The sequence below is a fragment of the Solanum pennellii genome, chromosome 1, assembly GCF_001406875.1.
Source record: "Solanum pennellii chromosome 1, SPENNV200".
Classification (NCBI taxonomy): domain Eukaryota; kingdom Viridiplantae; phylum Streptophyta; class Magnoliopsida; order Solanales; family Solanaceae; genus Solanum; species Solanum pennellii.
The window spans coordinates 2531873-2547120 of NC_028637.1; the positions used below are offsets into that span (position 1 = coordinate 2531873).

The window sequence follows — 15248 nt, forward strand, 5'->3', positions numbered from 1 at the left end:
TTTAAAAGAATATTTATTATATATGTATTCATCGACAACTAAATCCACATAAAACATCATTGCATACACATCAGTTGAAAAACTCACCACTTATTACAATCAATTCAAAAGATATCAATATAATTACGGAAAAGAGCTTAAAATTTTCTTCAAATATCGAATTTGATAAAAAAAACAATCTTTGTTGACTTTTTGACTCTAAAATACCTTTAACATCAACATATTAACCCTAAAATGCTCTTCGGTCACTTATTTTAAAGTCGGTGATTCAGATTATTGTCTTACCATCATTGTGAAGCTGTATTTTAATTTTGAAGGGCGTTGAAAATGAGTTGTTTTTGTAAAAATGATAATAATTTGAAGACCAAATCAAATTTAGAATAATTAACTAAATGAAATCAAGGTTTTTATCCTCTTTAATTTAATGGGTATTTAGGGCGGGTGGCTATGGATTCTTTAGGTGGATCTAGGTTTGGATGAGATTTAATTAGATTAGGTTAATTCTAAAACACACCAATAAAGTTGTTCCGCATAATAAATGATCCATTTAATAACATTTTAAAATATGGTTGTAAAAAATAAGGGCGTTTCAGGGATAATACGTTGACGTCAAGGAAATTTTAGAACCAAAAGATCGACGAAAGTATTTTTGTATCAAATGCGATAATTTATATTTTACGTCTTTTTTCGTACAATTTATCTTTTCTATATTTCCTTAGGTTTATTAATCCACTATCAATTTTATCGATTTAAGATATTCATTTATATTAAAAAAAATACACTCTAATAGAAATAAAAATTACACCTAAAATTCAAATTTAATTCAAATGTAAAAGATATTCTTCGCTTCATCATAATCCTAACGATTATAAGAACTTAAAATATTAAATATTGTGAAAAGTGAATGTTAGTCTATATTATTTTTCTTATGACACATGTTTAGAACGTTATTAAATTGGGTATTGTTTTGGTTTCCAATTGAAAAGAAAAAGTGTAGAATTTTATAAGAGGTAGAAATTGGTGATGCAAATTAATATATTTATAATTATTTTTTTCTTTTTAACTTATTTTTCATAGTGGCTCGTTATTATAATTATATTATTTTTTCTACATCATTTCAATTTTGTTGCATATCTTAAAAAGGACTTAATAAATTAACTTAAGAATCACGATTGTTGCATTATTCTCTTAATTTGAAATTAGTAAGGCCTTTGTGTGTGTCATAATAGTAAAAAAATTAGGTTTTGAACCATTTATTAAAATTTGACTATCGTTTAAATATGACTGAGAAATAATCATTGTAAAAATAACATTTGAAAGCAATATACCTAAGTACCTAACTAAAATACAAACAATTCCATATAGGATATTGAAGTACAAAACGAATTCATAGATTTATAATGTACCTCAAACTTCAATAATTTTTTATGAAATTGAAATAATTATTACGATAATATCTCATGATAATTACTTTTTAAAAATCATTTTACTTGTTATGTTTCATTTTACACATTTCTTAAAACAATATTAACTCGATTGAGGATAATTTAACTTATTTTAATACTTTCTCTTTTATATCAAATTAATATTTCTCCATATTATAATTAGTGGTTCAAAAAGAATGAGAAAAAAATAATACAACAAGAGTGCTATTAGGAAAATTTATAATCTCCAACTTATAAATATTTAGTTTATTTATTATTTGTTGTATCGCGTCATTAAATGCTTAAATTCATCGTTAGATAATTAAAAAAAAATATTTTGTGTAGCATCAATTTAATAGGATTACATCGTTACCTTTTTTACATATTTTTATTTATTCTATCTATTCTTATTGTTTTATTATTTTATTTTTTCATCATTTAAATTACTAACGTATGATTATTACATAACAATTTAAAATGATACAATTTGTTATATCATTATATTTATTATTATTAAAAGAATTAAGAAGGAAGTTCCAGTGTTCCACCATTTTGCTTGGACGGCCTTAGTATTTTAATTTTTTTGACTTTGTCTTTAATTTGCCGTAATTTCTATCTAAGAATAAGTAATATAGACATAGTCCAAGAAAGCAACTATTATAAAATTCACAATATATTTTTTTAAAATGGAGACAAATTTAGGATATATATATATAAATAATATATATTTGAATTTGTGAGTTTTGTGATATTCACTTGATTAATTATGGAGTTTAAAATTTATTAAAGTATTTCAATCTATTTAATAATCTTTAATATATATATAATAGGTAAGAGTCAAACAATAAATGTTTGTGTTCATAAGTTTTGTGATATTCACTTGATTAATTATGGGGTTCAAAATTTATTAAAGAATTTCAATTTATTTAATAATCTTTAATGTATATATTCGGTCAGAGTCAAACAATATATGTTTAAGTTCATGAGTTTTGTGATATTCACTTGATTAATTATGGGGTTCAAAATTTATTAAAATATTTCGATTTATTTAATAATCTTTGATGTATATATTAGGTCAGAGTCAAATAATATATGTTTGAGTTCATGAGTTTTGTGATATTCACTTGATTAATTACGAGGTTCAAAATTTATCAAAGTATTTCGATTTATTTAATAATCTTTAATGTATATATTAGGTCAGAGTCAAATTATTGAATTTAAATAAATTTGTAACTGTAAATTTTCAATGATATTCGTCTGTGTTTTTAATGAGTTTATATTATTTATACTAATCATATAATGAATTTTTTTAGTTATTATCAATATAATTTAATTTGGTTGTAGAAAATTATTTTGTTTTTGTTCCAAATTTAGGATTTGTATAAGCAATAGAGTTCATGAGTTTTGTCATATTCACTTTGATAAATTATGGATTCAAAATTTATTATTTGGATTTATTTAATAATATTTAATGTAAATATAAGGTCAAAATCATAATTATTGAGTTCAAATGAATTTATAATTCATCGCTTATATTCATGTTTTTTTTTTAAATAAATTTAAATTATATTATACTGATTATATCATGAATTTTTTTATTAGTGTAATATAGCTATAAAATTGTTTAGTATTTATTCCAGATTATCAATGAACAATATTATATATAATTTTTTTAAAGTGATCTAATTGGTAACTATTATTTTGTAAGAAATTTCAGAATCTTAGTATTCTAAGCAAGTAATTCTCAACCTAATTGATTTATTCAAACAAGAAAAATTTGCAAAAATAAATAAATAATTAAAATTGACTCTCCATCTTAAAAAGCATAACATGTCTAATACTAACAAACAAGAAATAAATTTATTGGCTAAGAAATTAACAATAATAATAATCCACTTGTTGACTCTGCCCTTAGTGGTTTCATTATCCTTAGTGCCTTGGTAACTTGAATATCTTTGATTTTGGTCACATATATATATACAATATAGTTTATAGTGATTATATATCAGAAAAATTGACTTCATTTTCAAAGGTGTACTTTGTCTTCAAAATGAAATTTGAAGAGGTAAACATATTAAGTTTGGTAAAAATAAGCTAAAATTGTGATCGGATAATGTATTATTTTTAATAGAGTTTTTATATATTTGAGTTCTGAGTATATAGAGAATATCTTGTTAAATAGTGTATCTATGTATATCTGTTATATGAGTCTTACACAATAGATTAGCATAAAAAATCAGGAAAAAAACTCCTCATTTAAAAAAATAATTAAGTTAATGAATAGCCTTTTCTAGCTCGATGAACTATTTTGTAAGGTTTTATTTATTCGAGTCCTTAAATAATTAAAAAATTAGATATGATTAATCAGATATAGTCATAAGGATTAAATTTTAATTTAATAAATGCTTCCTTTGTCCTTTTTTAGTTGTTGTGATTTTCTTTTTTAGAGTCAAGTAATAAAAACATATATGAACATTTATGATGTATTCTTTTATTATATCGATATGCAAAAATTTATAATGATTTTCGTATCATTTTTGAATATCTAAAATATTGAATCAATATAATCTAATTTAACTTTATAAATTAATTACATTAACTTTCGAGAAACACACATGACAACTGAAAAGGGACCAAGAGAATACTAATGAACCAAAAATACCATTACCACAAATTTAAATGTCTAAAAATGGAAATTTTAAGAAATATATTGATCCAAACGGCCAAGTCAAATGCTCACATTAATGTAAATGATGATGACCTAAATAGTTAATAATAATGATAATGATAATGTTAGGCAACCAACTTATATATAAGATACTTAATAAATATGATTATAATATACTAGTACACTTACCACATACCTTGGTAGACCTAGTAAAACAAATAACTCATTAATAAATTTTTTTATATAAAATATATTTATAATATTCATTGTTAATCGATATTTATATATCTCAAAACTATAAATTATAATACAACACTAAATAGAAATAATGATAAAATTTTTGTTGTTTAGAAATAAGAAAATAAAAATAGTCTTAGTAGTATGAAATTTAATTACAAATATTAAATTTTCGTGGGAAAATTTACTTTAAGGTGTAAATGACATATTTAATTACTTTGGACATGTAAATGTAGAGAGAGGAAAAAGAAGATTTTTTTTATTATTATTATCATTCGTTTTGAAACGAAATGTCGATAAAATATTTTGAAATTTATGTGTGAGGATTTAGTTTCGTAATATTTATACTCTTAATACTTGACTTACCATTCTAAATATGTTTAACATTCAAATTCAAAACTCGTTAAATAATATTTATTAAAATCATACATAAAATTTCTTCGTTTTTAAAATACTGATTTATGATATTGTCAAAATTGAGTTGGTGATTTTGCGATTCCAATTTTAACCCCTTACGAAATAAAATGTTAGACTAATTCAAATTAGTAACTCTACTTATTGATTTTTTTCAGCTCTTTGCTATTAAAGTTTTTTCCTTTTTATTTTATATATATATTTATGTTAGAAGACAAATTTCCACTTTGCATACTTTTTTTCCTTTTCCCCCTTTTTTTAATCTATGCTATTTTTAAATGATTCTTTATTTCTTATTATTCGTGACCTAATTTATTTTCACTCGATATCTAAAGTTTATATTTTAAATCATGCATGATAAAATTATAAAGTGAATTTTTGTATAATTAGACCTCAAATTCACGACTTATGATAAGAGTCAACCGTTCTACCACATCGTATTTACCATCATTTCATTTACCTACGATAATATTAAATACGAAAACATTAAACACACGAGCAACTTTTGATTTGATAAAACATATCAAAATATTCTTTGATTTTATAAAATCAGATATATCACGCCACGTAAAAATTGACAAAACAGGAAAAAAAATACTCATTTTAAAACTAAAAATTATTATTATATAATTAAAAGCTTTTTAACTAAAACGAGCTATGAATTTAATATCATGTATATCCATAATCTTCCATTTTTGTTGACTTCTTCATGGTAAAAGAACCCAATATTAATAAAGTCTTTACAATTTTTTTCCTTCAAATTTAATTTTTTGTCTATAAATACCATCTCCCTCTCTCTCAACCCCTTCACGTTTTTTCGCCTTGTTAGAATTCACCATTTCTAAATTTTTTCTTCTCTTTCTCTCTCTTCCTTCAATGGAGAAAATGGATTCTATCATTTTGTGCAAAACAGACGAAGCAGAAGTAGAAGCAGAAGCAGAAGAAGGTATGATTTCCGACGAAAACGGTAAGGAAAAAGGAAATTTGAATTCCGTTGATTCTGTTAATAATTTGAATTCCGATATTCACGCAGGGAATGAAGGAGGAGGAGCGGAAGATATTAATTCAGCTGTTTCTGGAATTATCGATGATTCAGTTAAGGAAAATAGCAACTTATTAGGTGTGATTAAGCCGCATAGCTTGTTGCCGCAACCGGAGGTACCTGCCGGAGTAGCAATTATTGTATCTCCAGGTGAAATGAACCGGTCCCAGTCGATGCCGGAGAGTTTTGATATGCCGGCGATAGGAAAATTCTTTCGTGAGAAGAGTAATAGTTTATCGTCGGCGATAACGAAGCGGTTGTCGTCGATGAGGGATCAGTTTGATGATGAGAAAGTGGTGATTAAATCGGAATCGCAGCAGGTGACGGAGTTTGATCTCTCTGGAATGAAAGTGATTGTGAACTTAAAACCTCCGGTGAAGAAGCTGCCCGGAAGAGTGAGTTTCTTCTCGAGATCTAATTGCAGGGATTGCACCGCTGTGAGGTCGTTTCTGCACAAGGAAAACCTAAACTACGTTGAAATTAACGTCGATGTGTATCCTAAAAGAGAGAAGGAACTAATTGAGAGGACCGGAAGTGCTAATGTGCCGCAGATATTTCTGAATGAGAAGTTGTTAGGTGGATTGGTGGCGTTGAACTCGCTACGGAATAGCGGGATGTTGGAGAAGAAATTTGCAGAAATGTTGGCCGGAAAATGCCCGGAGGATGCACCGGCACCACCGGTTTACGGTTTCGACGACGATTACGAGGAGCAAAACGACGAAATGGTAGATATTGTAAGAGTATTGAGGCAAAAGCTTCCGATACAGGACAGAATCATGAGGATGAAAATAGTAAAAAATTGCTTCTCCGGCGGTGAGCTTGTGGAGGTTTTGATCCACCACTTGGACTGCGGCAGAAAAAAGGTACGCATCTCGCTTCTTTCACATTATTACTAAATTATATTATAGAGTATTAATTCAATATTACAATAATCAAATTTAGATATTTGATTTTATATAAAATTATAATATATGATAAAAATATAAACGTTCGTTATTTAAAATGAGACTATAAGCCCCTGACGTTCACAATAAATTGCATTATTATCTACTAATACTAATAGGAGACGCAAGCACGAAAATGAACGCTAATTTTTTTACTATAAAATTGACGTTTGATCAGATTCTACAGTGTTTTAGGATTTTGAGGTATTAATGGAACGTGTAAAGGTATTAATGGAAATTTATATCCACTTTATTATATACTATTGTATAATTATAGTATATTATAAGTACTATATTTTAAAAAGTATTGTTCACTTAGCCCAAAAAGTATAATAAGATGGTACGGTGTGCAAGGGTCAACTAAGCTAATTTCTTATGTTTAAGTACAAATAATTTGGTTTTCGATATAAAATTTTGTATGTTTGGTAACACGTATGCATAAATTATAATAATTTTGTAACAACAATTATTTTAAGCAAAGGAAAATAGTTTGACCTTTTAAATGCATGTAGTTGTGCAGTGGTGCCAAACAATGTTCGACATAGAAATATTTGGGACAAGATATTCCTTACTTACAAAATGTAAGATCCGTATCATACATATTGTCCAATACATGTGAGACCGATGAATAATTTACTGCATAAATAAAAGTATACTCCTGATAACTTATTAATAGGAGAATATATACGTGAATGGTTAGAGTATAGAGTTAGTAGATAGTTTTACTGTATGATTTTTGTTATTAATGGTATTGGTATTTTCTCACTCTCACTTTATTATTATTACTTATTATTTTTTCTTCGATTATTATATTATTTGTTGGTGTTACTTGAAATTCTATCCTTTTTATTTTGTTATGCTTTATTTTAAGCCGAGTGTCTATCGAAAAGGGAAGGTCTTTTAAATGGGACAATTTAGTTATTCAATTTGGTAGGAGTCCTAAAAGTTTTGAAAATTAGGTAGAAGTGACAAATAGTATAAGTTAGGTTAAAAGATATTTTTCTCAATATTTCTAAATTTTCAACTTTTACGCTTTAGTCCAACAACCGTCATAGTTGCCTAGAACTTCAGTAGTTGTCCAGACAATTTGGACAACTACGAAAAGATATTCTTACTCCTTCTATTAATATTAAAAATAACAAAAATAAATAAAATAAAGGAGATCCACTTGTCCTATTTTTTTTAATTGGAAACTTCTGACACATTTTTAGCTTATTTTCAGTAAAAGTAAGGTTGCGCAGAAACAACCATATTTTAACTCTCCACTTATGGAGTTTTGCAAATAGTCAATTTGATTTTGAACCCTTTCAATGTATATTTTGCCCCAACTAGTTCAAATTCATGTTATGAAATCCTACTTTAAAACCGTCTTTATTAAAAACGATTTCATTTTCGAGGCCAAATCAAAGATGTCTTTTACCTACCACAATTGTTGGTGATTTTTAAGTCATACTATGTACTAGTAGCAAGAAATGGGTTTAAACTTTAAAAGTAGATAGGCCATTGTACAAGCTTTGGTCACAGTCAAATGAATAAAGTCAAGTAGTTTCTACCCGAACCACACGTCTATCTTGGGCTAACTTAGAACTCAGAAAAGCTCCTCTATCCAACGGTCCCGTCAATCTCGTGCGCTGATAATGAGTATATTACCCACAGTCCCACACGCTTTTGAAATTAGTGTAATCAATTAACTTGGAAATTATTAATGAAGTCATTATGTTTCTTGGGTCAATTTGACAAGTTATTTGGAAATTGTACACTTTAAATACTAGCCTTAGCCTCGTCATTATGATAGATGCGTGAATTGGTCTTTTCTCCCACGTGCTGAAAGTTAGTCACTGTTTCATTTCTTCATAAAAATAAACCACCCCCTTGGATTATTTGATCTTTTGATAGGAACATTGGATCTTGTATTCATTTTTCTCTTTATAATAATTGCAAAGGTGAGGAAATGATGAGAAGGGTTAAAAGAAAATCAACGTGAAACAAATAGAAGAGTTTTTTTTCTCTTAGTCATTTGGTAGAATGTATAAAAATAATCTTAAATAAAGTGTGTTATTAGGGTTATATTAGTTATGCTTGCATTAGTTATACAATAAAATATTTCTTATGCATAGTTTGGTTTGATGTATTAAAAAAAAAATATATTGTATAAAAATATTTATTTTACAAAAATATCCTCTAAAATTATGATTGAGAAAACGTAAAAGTACTTTTGAGGGGTAATTGAATCTTTTAGCTAATGGATGTATTAAATTTATTTTACATTACTAATATTTAAAAATCGATGATATTAGTATTTAGCAATACACTCCTCAATTCATACCACATGAAAAAGTGTATCGCATTAGATGATATTAATAAACAAAGCTGATGTAAATATTATTTTGTTAATACATTCTACATAAGGCCTCTTAAGATACTTTCAAATCCAATCCATTCACTGGGTCCGAGGGATAACGTTTTTCGTCCTTTCCTTTTCTTTCCTTTTTCCCATGAAAAAGCGACAAGCTTTTACGTACCAAAAAAGAAAAAAGTGACGAAGCTCCCTTTTTTTTTCTTCTCTTGTTTCCAAACACATGACTAGTTTTCATAAAACAAAAGAGTTTAAAAACATGTGTTACTTTCAAGAATGAACATTTTTTGGAGGATCAAGTAGTCTGTCCTAATGGCTATACCAATGAAGATAGAATAGCTCATATGAACATGGAGCTCAAATTCTAATAGATAAAAAAATGCTAGGTTGTTCTTCCCATTATTTTTAGCGAGGCGGTAGCATGTACATTCTTTTGATTACCCAAGACCAAGAGTATAGTCTAAAGCCCAAAGGTCAATGAACATGGAAGGAAATATGGTTTAGTGGAGGTGCGCGCAATGGTTATTGTAAAAATGAACTAGACATTTTTCTTATGGCATTTCTTTGTTCTCATTTATTTTTTGCTTCAAATACAATCTTTCTTCCATGATCTCCATAAAGGAACTTTCAGGATATTATTTCAGTTGAGGTGCGCGCAAGTTAGTTACTGTCATTTATTAAAAAGGAATGAATTTTTTCTCATGACATTTATTGTACCATTGCTTCAAGGTCAATTGTCCCTCTATATACGATCTTCAGTAGAGTAACTTTCTTGTGGATACATTGGATTGGCCTGAATTTCTGATTGTTAGCGGAACTAATTCTGGAGTTTTAGCGTTTGTGTAGCATGGCCTTGAATCCAGTCTGCATGAGTTACTCATTACCTGTAATTTGTTGAAAAAAGAAAAGAAAAGGGTTACACAATCTTTTGGTATTTCTCAAACTTTATTTTCTTAGCATAGTGCTTAAATAAGTATAGCAAAGTGGAAAGTTGGAAGCATAATGCAAAAATGAATGCTAAAAGCTTATAACATTAGATACTGAGACGTGTCCATGCAACACTACCGTTGTTTTGCAATGACTTCATTTATTAGCAAAGCCATTGATTTTTAAGAATCATTAATATTTTTATCAATGATACTGCATGGACTTATATTTCAAAGTAATACCTATTTGATATCTAACACAGGCTGTGGAAATTGGGAAGAACCTGGCGAGAAGGCATTTTATTCACCAAGTCTTTGGGTAAGAACCCGAAAAGCATTTTACGACTGCTGCCCATCAGTGTAGATTTTATTCTATTGACAATTTACTCTACTGTTTATGCCAGAGAAAATGAATTTGAAGATGGAAAACACTTTTATAGATTCCTTGAACATGAGCCTTTTGTTCCCAAATGCTATAATTTTCGAGGATCCACAAATGACAATGAACCCAAGGATGTTGCTGTGTTAGGTCAAAGGCTTGGTAAAATAATGTCTGCATTACTTGAGTCTTACGCCTCTGATGATCGGTATCATCTTGATTATATAGGCATCAGCAATAGCGAAGAATTTCGGAGGTACCTACATTTCTCTTTTTTTTTTGTCAGAAACTGTTAAGTAACTTGTATTAATTGACTTGTGCTTTCAGTGGTAATCTCCATCTTAGATATCCTTGATAAAAAATTCTGCAGTAACTTCAGCTGCAGCTCATTTTTCTATTTTGGTTTCTCTTCTCTGTCAGCAAACATGTTGCAGATGAATCTTTTCATTTGCTAGTCTTTTCTTTCCTTGCTTCATAATCCTAGAAATAACTTTCAGGTAGCTTGCCAAATATTTTTTTTCTCCTTCATGTAATCCTTTAATTGAATAGGACATCTGTTACTCCTGTTGACTACAGGATTTTTGACCTTTTGTTTAATCCTTTGCTTTGTCCTCTCTGTATAGTTATTGTTATACAATTCCCGGAGAAAAATTTTAAGAGGCTATTTTGAAGGAGGAAATGGTTTCAGTTATGAGTAAAATCGCGTAAATGACATTAGCTGCAGCATATAACTAAAGATATCTGAGTACTGCAGCAATATAATTCAAGCAAATAGGATGCAATGGATGACAAAGTCTCCTCCCACACCATGGGCAATTAGATGGAATCTCAACCTCCCAGAAATCTTTTCTCCTGGTAGTATAGTGAGGATTCATTTCATCCACAGTATGTATGTATCTCTTCATATCATTGACTGAAAGATGTCTTGAATTGTAGCATACCATATCTTCAGCTCTGACGCATCCTTCCATAAGCTAATAGCTTCCCAACCGAAACCTTATAATCACTGAGCTTCATCTCTAGCTCACCATACAAAGCATTTAAGTATTCTCTCAAACTGGTGCACCGCCTTTATAAAAGGACTGGAAAGCTTGCCCTTGGAGTTTGTACGAAAAGCATTTAAGTATTCCCATGTCTGTTAGCTGTTAGTCATACCTGTCAGCACACGTGAGCTGATTATTTTTCACTGTGATTCATCTCTAGCTCACCATACAAAGCATTAAGTATTCTCTTAACCTGGTGCACCACCTTTATAGAAGGACTGGAGAGCTTGCCCTAGGAGTTTGTACGAAAAGCATTTAAGTATTCCCATGTCTGTTAGTTGTTAACTGTACCTGTCAGCACACATAAGCTGCTTATTTTCCTGCCTGGTTTCTACTTCAGAAACTGCCTGTACTAAGACCGGTCAGCTTAATAGAGAGCTTGGCAGTCTAAAGAGGTTTAATCTACTTAAACAAATAAAGATTAAATCTATAAGCAACCTACGGCCCAATGCTGAAAATTAAGAACTTTGGACTTAAAAGTATATGAAGGCCCTTCTTATTACTTAATTCCAGTGCATATTCACAACCATCCCAAAGATATGAACTTGTATTAGAAGAACGATACCAGAAACACCCCTATCTTAAATAGCATACTGGTCCAAAGTAAGAGGAGATGAAATCATCTGCTAGAATATCTTAATCTTTACTTCTCAAATGTTGTTATAAGTAAGTTTGTACCTCCGATTTAACCTAATTAGTCAGGTTTGCATCATGCTGTTATCAAACTCTTAATTCATTCACAATAAACTTCCTATGTGTAGTAGCAGAATATCTTTTGACATACAGGAACCTAATACATCTCTATGCATTTGACCAGAAAGAAAAAGCTAATCCATCTCTTTTCTTTAGTAGGTTTCACAGTCCATTTCCTTAATTAAATACTAACCAAGACCTTTATCTAAGGCAGCGGGTTTGTATGGTAATTGATATCTAATCTTTCTGTGTTATCTCATAAATGCAGATATACAAATCTGATTCAGGATCTCCACAGGGTGAACCTCCTAAATCTTTCAGCAGACGAGAAGCTAGCCTTCTTTCTGAATTTGTATAATGCTATGGCCATTCATGCCGTGATCAGGATTGGTCATCCTGGGGGCATGATCGATAGGAGAGCGTTTTTCTCCGAGTTCCAGTACATGGTTGGTGGTTATTCCTATTCCCTATCAGGGCTTAAAGATGGCATACTTAGAAGCAACCGAAGAGCTCCTTTTACTCTGATGAGACCCTTTCCTAGTGGAGACAGGCGTCTGGAGGTAAATACGTCTCCCCTGTATCTTATATTAATTTAGCTACTGTTGCAACTGTTTAATTGAATACTTTTTATACCAAACATGTATGCTGTTTCAGTCACTCGAGGTTTTGATAGACACCATGGAGTCAATTTGAATGCTTTAAATTTAGCTGCTCAAGTTACAGCCTTATGTCAATTTAAGTAGGCATTTTGAATTATACTTTAGTTAAAATAAAAGAAAGCTGTCAGAGTTCGTTATTTTGGGACATGAACTTTCACTAGGAAAAGAAAAATATGTGAAAGTTGAAGATTAGTGAGATAAAACCTGTTCTGCAGTATTTCACTTTAAACTAAAATACTGATGTTTAGGAACTTCATACTGTTTCACTCTTCCTCGGGATCCCATGGTAAAATCTTAAATGTTATACTTCCCGTGTGCAGATGGCATTTCAGAAAGTTAATCCGTTAATCCATTTTGGACTGTGCAATGCAACAAGATCAAGTCCAGCAGTAAGATTTTTCACACCTCAAAATGTCGAGTCTGAACTAAGATATGCTGCAAGAGAGTATTTCCTGAGGGATGATGCAATGCAAGTTGATTTGTCCAAGAGAACTGTCTACCTCAATCGAATGATCAAGTGGTAAATTTCTTTTAAATGTATTATTTTTCATCCCTAAGATTTAAGAAAAAAGATATGCTCCTTTAAATATGAATTCTCGTACTTGGTGGCATAAACTCCTTCATCATTTACTAGAGGGCCTCCAAATCGAACCCTGAGAATGAAATCACCTTATAAATTTGGTTTTATGCTTGACGAAACAACTTCTCTACGCCATAAAGGTAGGATCTAGGGTCTGCATACATCCTACCCCCGAACCCCTCTTATGGGATCCTATCAGATGTGTTGTTGTTTCTTGGCAAACTAGTTCAAGAGTCGGTATACTCGCCCTGCTACCATTCCTAATGTATCCAACATATTCACTTTGCAGGTATAATACTGATTTTGGACAGGAAAAGGAAATACTGAAGTGGATTACAGGTTACTTAGATGCAACTAAAGCAGGTCTTTTGACACATCTTATGGGTGATTGTGGACCTGTTAATGTTGTTTATTCTAGTTTTGATTGGTCTCCAAATGCTTGACCAAAATTGTTTGCAGCTACTATATATAGGGGAGCACTCTTCATTTTATTTTTCTTATACCCCTCTTCATTGTTTTAGTATCAATCGCTCACAAAAAATAGGGCATTGTTGATTGATTGTCTAAACTGTAGGCTAGTTAAAAATGTGTATAGCAAGAGCTTGTTAATGAATTGCAGGTTTGGTATGTGCTCTTTTTTTCTATATACGGTGCATTACCCGTAACAATTAGAGGTTTTGAGATAGACCCTAGAGTCCAAGCGCTTCAAGTTGAGCATGACTAAAATAGAGTACATGATTTCACTACTAAAAATATGTCAAAAATTAATCTCAAAAGAGAACGGAATTAAATAGACCTTTGAATGTGGATCCTTTTAGCACCAAAAATCGATAAAATGTAAATCGACCTTTGGATGGAATGAAAGTTCGTATCCATTGTCATATGTGATATAGAATGGTTAGATCGATTTTGTTGTAGGGGGCTAAATGTTGACTAGTCAAGAACTATTATCTTCAAACGATGATTGTAGAAAAAATGAGATAGTTTAGGCGAGATGAGTGGACATACTAGGAGAGATTATATTAGGAAAGAAGATATAATGGGTAGGGTAAAGGGTGACTTTGTGGTGGATAAAATGCAGAAGACAAGAATGAAATGGTTTGAGCATACGAAAGAGATCGAGGAACACAAATACCCTAGTGAAAGGGTGTGCGAGACTGACAATGATAAGTCTAAGAAAATGTCGAGGAGGATCGACAAAGAATTTCTATGTTTAAACATCTTTGCTTCCTTGTCGATATTACTCGAATCTGGAACTTCTAATTAAGAACAAAAAATTATTTACCATTGTATTATAATCTTTTTTTTTTCTATATACAACCTTGTTAATTAGAGGTGGATAAACCGTCATCTATTAAAATGGACTGACTTTTTGGTACTTCCTAGCTTTGAAATTATTTATAGTAATTTTTAAAAATTATTATATTTAATTTATAAAATAGTTAAATATATCTCTTATTTTTTTTAATAAAAAATTGTAAATGAAACATAGTATAAATATTTTTAAAATAGGGAAAGGTAGATCATAAACTGTCGTCTACCAATAACTAATGTCAAAAGTTTATCTTTTCTATTTTTAGAAAACAAACATTTGGTTTTTGGAAAATAAAAGAACTGTAATCAAACTCTTTTTTTTTTAAAAAAAGGAAAAACTTCAGTATAATATTCAACTCGAAATAAAGAATTAAATAAAAAATCTTTTTAAAAAATAATTAAATAATTATCCATAAGCCATAAATGCGTCTCTGCTTTAAACCACTAATCTTGACTAAGAATTTTTGCATTTATTTGAGTAATAAAAACTTACCTTTGACTTGCACCAAACTACTCCCTCAATTCATTTGTTTCAATAGAGAATAAAAACACTTCAAAATTTTGAGTAA

At 29.8% G+C, this 15248-nt stretch overlaps 1 protein-coding gene across 2 annotated transcripts; it reads left to right on the forward strand.

The window, feature by feature from the left end:
* Window positions 1–5534: 5534 nt before the first annotated feature.
* Window positions 5535–14009, forward strand: LOC107015031. Of its 2 annotated transcripts, none has more exons than XM_015215194.2 (7): window positions 5535–5689; window positions 5777–6648; window positions 10275–10330; window positions 10416–10646; window positions 12395–12686; window positions 13106–13305; window positions 13655–14009. In XM_015215194.2, the coding sequence occupies exons 1-7, from the start codon at window positions 5620–5622 to the stop codon at window positions 13806–13808; spliced, it is 1875 nt and encodes a 624-aa protein (XP_015070680.1). In that variant the 5' UTR covers window positions 5535–5619; the 3' UTR covers window positions 13809–14009. The 2 variants fall into 2 exon arrangements, with proteins under 2 accessions (XP_015070680.1, XP_015070673.1); XM_015215187.2 differs by having other exon boundaries at window positions 5536–5710.
* Window positions 14010–15248: the final 1239 nt, after the last annotated feature.

What these genes read in the sequence shown, in the direction of transcription:
- LOC107015031 (XM_015215187.2), top strand. Translation starts at nt 5,620, where the DNA reads ATGGAGAAAATGGATTCTATCATTTTGTGCAAAACAGACGAAGCAGAA. An exon ending in TGGACTGCGGCAGAAAAAAG is followed by an intron (nt 6,649 to 10,274) that starts GTACGCATCTCG and finishes TATCTAACACAG; the next exon opens with GCTGTGGAAATTGGGAAGAA. An exon ending in TTTATTCACCAAGTCTTTGG is followed by an intron (nt 10,331 to 10,415) that starts GTAAGAACCCGA and finishes TGTTTATGCCAG; the next exon opens with AGAAAATGAATTTGAAGATG.